Source organism: Octopus bimaculoides, chromosome 25 (assembly GCF_001194135.2).
Source record: "Octopus bimaculoides isolate UCB-OBI-ISO-001 chromosome 25, ASM119413v2, whole genome shotgun sequence".
Lineage (NCBI taxonomy): Eukaryota > Metazoa > Mollusca > Cephalopoda > Octopoda > Octopodidae > Octopus > Octopus bimaculoides.
Genome location: NC_069005.1, coordinates 9,851,820 through 9,862,528, shown reverse-complemented (window position 1 = coordinate 9,862,528; position 10,709 = coordinate 9,851,820). Strand labels below are relative to the sequence as shown.

The 10,709-nt window shown below is 35.5% G+C and overlaps 1 protein-coding gene across 1 annotated transcript in view; it reads right to left on the bottom strand.

The window, feature by feature from the left end:
• LOC106867469 (uncharacterized protein DDB_G0271670) overlaps nt 1–10,709 on the bottom strand; it is a 1,130,547-nt gene that overhangs the window by 15,310 nt on the left and 1,104,528 nt on the right. The window contains exon 9 of the mRNA XM_052976825.1: nt 5,530–5,610. Coding sequence (XP_052832785.1) covers nt 5,530–5,610 — 81 coding nt within the window. The remainder of the gene's footprint in view (nt 1–5,529; nt 5,611–10,709) is intronic.

The following is a 10,709-nucleotide window of genomic DNA, read 5'->3' as shown; positions in this document are numbered from 1 at the left end:
CCCACCCCACCCCTGCAAACTTGCAGCAACAAAAATAATAAAAATAACAACAAACCTATATCTATGTGTGTGTGTGTGTTCATGTGTAAATATGTATATGCACACACATGCACAGGCACACACATATACATACACTCACACACATATAAATTGGTGTGTGAATATATAATATATACATACATATATATCCATATATATATATATATATTATATAGATATATACATACATATATATAATATATATATGTATATATATATATACATACATATATATATAGGAGGGTGTGCATATATATATATATATATATATTTATGTATGTGTGTGTGTGTGTGTATATATATATATATATATGTATATATATATATATATACAAAGACATTGAAACCAGTAAATAAATGAATGAAAATGTCCGAAACAAAATAAAGAGATTAATAAACAAAAACAAAAAAAAATAAAAACAAAATATATATAATACAGAAGTGCCGAAAAACAAAAAAAAAAATGATTAAAAATATACGAAAATAAAACAGGAAAAAAAAAAACAAACTGAAATCTCATTCCAGCAAATCAAAAACTTGAAGAGAAGAAAAATTCCTCAACATAAAACGAATGGTATTCCACTATTCTTTTATTTTATTCCTTTATTCTTTTGCTTGTTTCCATCATTGAGACTGCAGTTATGATGCAGCAGCAGCACTGTGAAGGGCTAAAACTCTTTCAGATCAACCCCTGTTTCTTGATTTATTTTCAAGTTTGGTATTTATTCTTATTGGGAATCATTTTTGCCAAACTGCTGAGTTATGGAGGATGCAAACAAACTAACACTGGTTGCTGGTTATGAAGCTGTAGTGTTTCAAATACAAAAATGCACACACACACACACATACATACATACATACATACATACATACATTCTTTACTCTTTTATTTCTTTCAGTCATTTGACTGCGGCCATGCTAGAGCACCACCTTTTACAGTCGAGCAAATCGACCCCAGAGCTTATTCTTTGCAAGCCTAGTACTTATTCTATCATTCTCTTTTGCCGAACCGCTAAGTTACGGGGATGCAAACACACCAGCATCGGTTGTCAAGCAATGCTGGATGGGGTGACAAACAGACACACAAATATATACACACAAATACATACATACATATATATATATATATATATACATATATGACGTGCTTCTTCCAGTTTCCATCTATCAAATCCACTCACAAGGCTTTGGTCGGCTCAAGGCTATATAGACACTTGCCCAAGGTGCCACACAGTGGGACTGAACCCAGGACCATGTGGTTGGTAAGCAAGTTACTTACCACACAGCCACTCATATATATATCTATATATTTTATTAATATTTAGCAGAAGTAACAGAGTGACTCCGGCTCTGAGAGTCTCATGCATTGACACTATTAATAAAAATATAAATATACTCATATATTTAATCCTTTTTTGCTTATTTGCAGCATCATACCTATATATATATATATCACAAGTAGACAGCTATCATCACCATACATATATATATAAAATTTATAATAGGATAAAATCTTTATAAGGGAAAAATTTATAATTTATTCCCTTTAAATATATTTATTAATATTAAGGGTATTACTACACATAAACGTCTCATGCTATTATGGACTCAAAGTCAAAACCACCATAATATATACACAGTGTACCAAACGCGAGGGAATGCATCCTTTGAAGTCAACCCTTAAAAACAAATTCATATGATTTATGGCTGAATCTGCTTTTAAGGGTTGGCTCCAAAAGTTGCATTACCTCGTGTTAGGTACACTGTATTTATTATGGTAGTTTTGACTTTAAGAGTGTCTAATAGCAAGAGGCATTTATGTGTAGTAATTCCCTTAATAATAAATACATATCTTTCTGTGTGAGTTAGGGGTTGGGAAATCAACCAACTAAGGGATAGTAAACCCTCCCAACCACTTAGACCCTCTGAAGAAGCCTAGAGGCACATTCATCATCCAAACTTTATCTGTCCATCCCTACAGAACACTGAGGAGATGGAGATGGCATAGAGGATTTCATTGCCTCTTGGCAGAAACGGCCTTAAGGAACCTAGTACCTTCTGACAAACTGATCTTTTGCTCCATTCTGTAATATTAGTACATGTGTGTGTAACACATAGTTATTGCATACGTATGTATTCTTGTAATACTTTCTAATACTTTGGAATAAATAGACATCCTAGAATATCTACCAGCTCATGTATGTCATATTTGTATCCTCTCCATTTCCTTATTTGCCATGTGTGTGTATATATATATATATATCTTTACTCTTCTACTTGTTTCAGTCATTTGACTGCGGCCATGCTAGAGCACCATCTTTTAGTCGAGCAAATCGACCCCCAGGACTTATTCTTTTGAAGCCGAGTACTTATTCTATCAGTTTCTTTTGCTGAATCGCTAAGTTACGGGGGACGTAAGCACACTACCATCGGTCGTCAAACAATGCTAGGTGGGGGACAAACAGAGACACGCAAACATATACACACACATACATATATATATATACATATAAATGACGGGCTTTTTTTAGCTTCAGTCTACCAAATCCACTCACAAGGCTTTGGTCGGCCTGAGGCTATAGTAGAAGACACTTGCCCAAGGTGCCACGCAGTGGGACTGAACCCAGAACCATGTGGTTGATAAGCAAGCTACTTACCACACAGTCACCCCTGCGCCTGTATATATATATATATATATATATATATATATGTTATAGATAAATGCCAATGCATTAAAATCTTGGCCCTTGAGTCATGCTGTAACTTTTGCAGATTATTGATAAAAAATATATAAGTTGTCATGTTCTGCATTCTATTTTCCGGTTTGCATTATCAAATTCATATATGTATGTATGTGTGCATGTATGTGTTTATATATATATATATATATATATATATATATATATATGTGTGTGTGTGTGTGTGTGTATGTATGTATATTTAAGCATATATGTATGTATGTGTGCATCTAATGTGTGTTTATATATATATGTGTGTGTGTATGTATGTATGTGTGCATCTAATGTGTGTTTATATATGTGTGTGTGTGTATGTATGTATATTTAAGCATATATTCAAATGTATTTAAGCCTACATGTATGTATATTTAAATACATGTGTATGTATATCTATGTAATATATATATATATGTGTGTCTGTGTATCATACAAAAGGACCATTCCTGCAATGGTAAGTGTGAAAGAAAGTGGAATATCAAAAAAACGGTACCGCCTGCCCACCCTGCATCGCTCACCCCTTATCATCCACCCACCTATGAAAATTGTAAAAATACGTAAAAAGCCCCAAAAAATTTTGTTAAATAATAATTTCTGCTGCAGAAAACAAGAATATAAGGCATGAATAAAAATAAATAAATAAGTAAATAAAATAAGAATTAATAAAAAAAACAAAAAGAAATAATAAAAATTACAAAATTAGTAAAAAAAAAAAAAAAAACACAGACTGGTTGGAAATTTCTGCAAGGTATCTTGATTATGACTAATACATGACTATTGATGTTGGTGATGGTGGTGGTGGTAGTGGTGGTGGCGGTGGTAGTGGTGGTGGTGGGGGTAGTGGTGGTGGTGGTAGTAGTGACTGTTGTTATGATGTTGAAGTGTTAAGTTGTATTTGTAATGATGGTTGTGACGAAATGGTTGTGGTGGTAGTGGTCGTCGTCATCGTCGTGGTGGTGGTCATGGTGGTGTACAGGCAGTGGTGGTATTGGTGCAAGTGCTGCAGTTGGTTATGAGGAAGTGGTGGTGATGGTGGTAGCGGTGATGTTAGTGGCATGCAATGATTGTTGTTGTTGTTGTCGTTGTTGGCAGCTGTGATGTTGGTGTTGTAGACCTGATGGTCACAGTAGGAGTGATGAGTGTGGTATGTGATTGTCAGTTGTGAATAGGGTGGCGGGGTTGCTACTATTGGTGGTGGTGTTGGGGGGGGGGGGGTCATAATTTCTTTTCGTTGTTGGCAGCGGTATTGTAGTGATTATGTGTATGCGCAGGCATGCATGCATGTGTGTGTGTGTGTCTGTGTGTATGCATAGTAGTAGAATGTGAGTGGAGTTCAAGAGTGTAAGGCAGAGTTGGTGGTGGCAGCAGCGACGGTATTGGTGGTGGTGGTGGTGGTGGTGGTGATAGTAGTGTTGGTTACAGCTGATCTAGTGCCCATGACATGAATACCAGCAATGGTATGATGGTGTTGTCGGTATCCTGCTAGGGTGGTTCTTTTATTCTTTTATACTTGTTTCAGTCATTTGACTGCGGCCGGAGCAAAAGATTTAGCCATGAGGTTGTGATGGCGATGATTATGATGTTGCTGATGATAATGATGATGATGCTATTGGTGTTGTTTATGGGAAGCTTATGAATTGGGGGAGCTAGTGGTACTGTTGATATTATTATTATTATTATTAGTAGTAGTAGTAGTGGCGGTGGTGGTGGTGATTTTTTTAGTACACGGTCAAGTCCTTGTGATGTGGTGGTTTGTTTGACTCAATGACCTTAAGAATTATGGCAGTGGAGCACAATCTCTTGATAGGGGCCCCCCACCCCGCCCCCATGCTGGACACATCAAAGGATTACAGGCCAGACTAACATTGATCCATCTCTTCCCAGATGTAAAAAATAGGTGGGTATAAATCCAACACCCCTACCAAGAAGAAAGAAAAACTACAAATGCATCAGTGACAATCCAAGACCAAGGCCTGCAAGAAGAAAGCCTTCTCTCAGAGACAGGCCACAACTTAAGGACAAGGCAGTCCACAGTTGAGAACAGGGGAGAAAAGTAGCTGATATCCTATACCCCTTATATATATTTAAGTGCACATATATATATATATATATATATATAGGGAGAATTCACGATAAACAACAGACGAAGACAGGTGGTGAAAACAACAAATGGATGTATTAGTATAATGCTTGGGAAGAGAGAAAGTCTTTAACATTTCGAGCCTACGCTCTTCAACAGAAAGGAACACAGAAAGAAATAAGGAGAGAAACAAAAGAAGAGAAAAAATATATATACACATATGTATATAATTTGTACAAGATTTGTAGTTTAGAAAATTGAAATCAGTGAATGTATTTCACTAGAATTATTATATGTTTCCAAGAGCTTGACAGGCATCTTCGACTAGCAGGTCATGCTACTCCAGACTGATAATGAGCAAAGACTCAGAAACATGTCCCTGGATGCTGGCTAGGCTGGGTGGAGGTGTTTGTCTCCCCCTTATAAACATTAAGACACAGGAAATGTGTCAAGGCAGACAGGAAGTGGTGCAGCTCCCTAGGTCTAACCAACAGTAGTATTATTCCCTTCATGGGACAGTCACATTAAGTTGATAGCATACAACTACTTCAAGATTTGTAGTGTTGAAATAATTAACTGCCAAATGTCATAGTGTACTAAGCATTAAGATATTATTATGATTATTATTGTTGTTAATTTCCTAATTGGCATCAAAAACCTAAGTCAATAACTTACTTGAGAGATGAAAACAGTGAAGATGTACTATCCAGTCTTCGACTCTGGGATGTATAAAGTTCACATGATTTGGACTCTGCCCTGCAAATAACAAAGAGTATATATATATGTGTGTGTATGTGTATATATATAAATATATATATATACACACACACATGTATATATACTTACACACACACATGTATACACACACACACATGTATATACACACACATATATACATATATGTATACATATAAACACACACACACATATATACATATATGTATTCATATAGACACATACACATATATACACACAAATATATATATATATATATATATATATATATATATATATATATATATATATTGCTCGACTAAAGGCAGTGCTCCAGCATGGCCGCAGTCAAAATGACTGAAACAAGTAAAAGAGTAAAAAGAGTAAAAGAGTATACATATATACACACATATAGACATATACACAAACGTGCATATAAATATATTTATTTATATACATATATATATATATACACATATCTATGCAAATGTATAAACATCTCTCTCTATATATACATATATATGTATATACACATATCTATCTATCTATCTATCTATCTATATATATATATATATAGGCATGTATATGCATATATGTAAGTACACATACAGCAATATATATATGTATGTCTAAACATATATGTATATATACACACAAACTCATATATATGTGTATGCGTGTATATACATATATATGTATATAAACATATCTATGTATATACATATATATATACATATACAATGCGGTGAAGCAGCGGAAAATTTACCAACACCATGTGGTTCCTCAGGAGCTTAGCACACAATGGCTGTCCACCATCTGCAACTAAACAACTGCATCCACGAAACACATAAAAGTGGGTAAACAGCATAACAAGGCCCTAAGCACCAAGTTGGAAAAGTGCTTCCTAAACTGCCCCACACTGATGACAGAACAACTGCAGCTATTCAACATGTGATCAACAAGGAGGGACTCAATATGCTGTTTATGCATACTGGTCCATCTCTGATCAAAGTTTTGTCGAGGAAAAACACGACAGATAGCATCGTGCAGTGCACAGTAAGAATGGAAACGGAGAAGAAGGCTTTCCATCGCATCTTTCAAATCAATTCATTTGTAGCATGAATAATGAGTTTCATGTATTCGGATTTGTTGATAAGTGAGATATCCTTAAGCGACAAGCTTAATTTCATTTTCTCCATTTCTGTGTCTTCCATACGCTTAGCATTCACTAGATTCGGGACAAGTGATACATGAATATAAGATCCAAAGTTCAAGGTGTAGAAGGAAAGTTAGCTTCAAACTTTCAGGGACAACATTGGTTTATTGAGATGAAAGGTTCTGTACCTCCTTGCAACAATGTCATCAACTTTCATTTAATCAGGATATCCTTGGCCTATTGAGTAGCCTGCGGTATACACCTCACTTGGATATTTGCCAGTTCCAAGGTTCCACTCACTATGAAACATATGGAGCCTAGATCTTATATACTCTATTCCTTAACTCAAGCTTTTTATGCTTTGATACTGGTAATACATTTCTATCTTCAGTCTCTAGCTCCTTACAAACTTTGTAGACGAAAGATCTGACAACTTTTAAAAATCAAGATATTTCTAAATGGCTGTACACAGACTTTATAACCACAATAATGGCATGCCTCTTCATTTCTTGAATAAGCTGAGGGTCTGCCATTATTATTTTTTGAAACAAAGACTATACAGAGTTAGGAAAAGATGCAGCAATGACCCCAAAAACGTATGTCCTCAAATACTTCATACACCCTGTATATTACTATTTAATGTTTACTATCTAACCCATGACAACTGACATCCACTATTTGGAGTTGAACTCTTATCTCTTTTGCTTACTAGTTGTTGTGTTACCATTTATACGACATTAAATGCTTGGTCATTTTGTTTTTCTTTTTAACTAAAACAAAACATTCAGAGAAGAACAACAGGACAGAAGAGGTAAAAACAAATATATAAGAAATATAGAAATCCAAGAAAGACAAAAATTGAAATAGAATTTCAAAAATACACTGTAAATAAAATGAATTTATCGAGTAAATAAATAAATAAAATCTACTCTATGGTAAATATTCCACAAAACCAAACAGAGTGACAGGTCAACAATAACAGGAAACCTACTGGCTACGAACTGTAACAAAAGATCTGATTTAGTAAGAGACAGCTGAATACAAGAATACATTGGGAATAAAATTGATAAATGACTCGACTAACAACAACTGCGAACACCATTTAAGTGGGTTGGTGACATCATTGACGACTATTGCCTGGTCCTTGATCAGTCTAGAAATATTCAGAGACATGATTGTGTTTGGAGCTATGTCCTCAGGCAATAAATATATTAACATTTTGATATAGACTGAATAGTAGTAGTAGTGGTAGTTGTAGTGGTATGGCGACATGTGCTGCAACAGCGTGATGCATAATCCACTATTTGTTGGTGATTTCCTTCTCCTGGTGGATGACATCTTTGCAAACTACTGTATAGGGTAGTCGTTGCTGGTGAGGGGTTTATGTGGTCACAGTGTAAATCCTGCCTCAGCCTCTTTCAGTCACCTTTTACAGCATAAAACGAAATGTCTTGCTCAAGAACACAACACGCCGACTGACTTGGGAATTGAACCCACTATCCAACATTGTGGGTACGACTCCCTAATCACTAGGTCTCAGACCTTCACAGAAACGGATGAGAGTTAATATAAGCTCATACCAGTCATGATTTTGGTTGTTGGCACTCCGTCGCTTATGACATCGAGGGTTCCAGTTGATGTGATCAACGGAACAGCCTGAACAAAACACCCATGTTTCCAGAGGTGAATTATTCAAACCCCAAAGAATTCCCCTCAACACATGGTTATGATGCTCCCCCACTACTTCTGCTTGTGACCAGAGATGCACATATCATCAGCCACCAAGGAACATGCTCAATTGGTTAAGGTCAAGCAACTAACCAACTGACCAGCAAATTTGTGGTACTGAGTAGAATATTTGCTGTAGCCCATCTTTTATACCAAGACAAAACATGTACCTGATAACACTTCCAATCGATTAAGATCAGAAGCCATTAGAGCCACTGCCTGGGACTGCATCAGATTGTCGTCATTATTATTATTATTATTATTATTATTCTTATGGTGGTGAGCTGGCAGAATCATTATCATGCTAGGCAAGATGCTTAGTGACATTTTGTCCGTCTCAACATTTCTGAGTTCAAATTCCACTGAGGTTGGCTTAGCCTCTCATCATTTCGGAGTCGATGAAATAAGTACCAGTTGAACACTGGGATAAATGTAATCTACTTAACCCCTCCCGAAGCATGCTGGCCCTGTGCCAAAATTTGAAACCCATTATTATGATTATTACCATTATTATTATTATAATTATAATTATTATTATTATTATTATTACTATTATTATTATTATAATTATTATTATTATTATTATTATTATAATTATTATTATTATTATTATTAAAGTAGCAAGCTAGCTGAATTGTTAAGACATCAGACAAAATTTACGCTCCCTGCTCTTTACGTTCAGAGTTCAAATTCTATCAAGGCTGACTTCACTTTTCATCCTTTCAGGGTCCATAAAAAACATGTTTTTTTTTTGTTTTTTTTCACCTTTCACCCACCAAATTCACTCACGAGGCTTAGGTCAACCTAGGAGTATAGCAAAAGATTCCCAAGTTGCAACAAAGTGGGGTTGAACCCAAAAACATATGGTTACAAAGCAAGTTGCTTATCCACACAGCTATACCCGTTCCTGTTTTTGTGGATATTTCTAGTTTGAATTCAACATATTTTTGAGATATTTTCTTTTTTTTTTTTCCTTTTGTTTTTCTTTTTTTTTTTGTTGCCAGCAGTATTTTCATCTGAAAGAAATGCATCATCTATTGTTGTTGTTGCTGTTATTGAACTAGTACAATAAGGTCAGATTTGGATTGTCTGTCTTAGAAACTTTAACCTTTATCAGACAATTCCTATTCGCTTCTCCCACCTTATTTTTTCGACCATTTACATGAATGATCTTCATTCTCGTACCTGACCATAACAAGCATTGACTTAACTGCAAACACCACACCACCACCACCACACAAACATAACAACAAGCATTACAGCACTACCACTGCCACCATCACCAATCCATGTATGCCCACCACCCCCACCAGTGCTAACGTCACTATTTTTCCATAAACAACAAACGGGTGGCTATGTGGTTGCTGATCTGCTAGAAATAGGAAGCAAACTCCTTCAATATCATCTTTAAAACAGGACGCATTGCATCATGTACTCCAGCATATGTGTGTGTGTGTGTGTGTGTGTGTGTATACTTTTATTCTTTTACTTGTTTCAATCATTTGACTGCAGCCATGCTGGAGCACCGCCTTTAGTCGAGCAAATCGACTCCAGGACTTAGTTTTTGAGAGCCTAGTACTTATTCTGTCGGTCTCTTTTGCTGAACTGCTAAGTTACGGGGACGTAAACACACCAGCATCGCTTGTCAAGCAATGATGGGAGGTCAAACACAGACACACATGCATACACACATACACATATATATACATACGACGGGCTTCTTTCAGTTTCCGTGTACCAAATCCACTAACAAGGCTTTGGTCAGCCCGAGGCTATAGTTGAAGACACTTGCCCAAGGTACCACACAGTGAGTTTGAACCTAGAACCATGTAGTTGGTAAGCAAGCTACTTACCACACAACCACTCCTGCGCCTATATATATATATATATATATATATATATATAGTTTAAAGATCCAATAGATGTAGAACAAACAAAAAAAGTAATCCGTCCAATGAGAAATAAATATCAATTTAATACTCACCCAAAAGAGGTACTAATAATTTCATGCTGTTATGATACTTGAACAGGCATATTTATAAAATACTCCATGTATCTTAAAGCAACCTTTCAGCTCTGTTTATGTGCCATATACATATAAGGAGAGCCCATAAACAGAGCCTGAAAGATTGCTTTAAGATACATGATGTATTTTATAAATATGCTTGCTCAAGTACCATAATAGCATGAAACTATTAGTAGCTCTTTCAGTTGTGTATTTAAAATTATATATATATATATATATATATATATATAT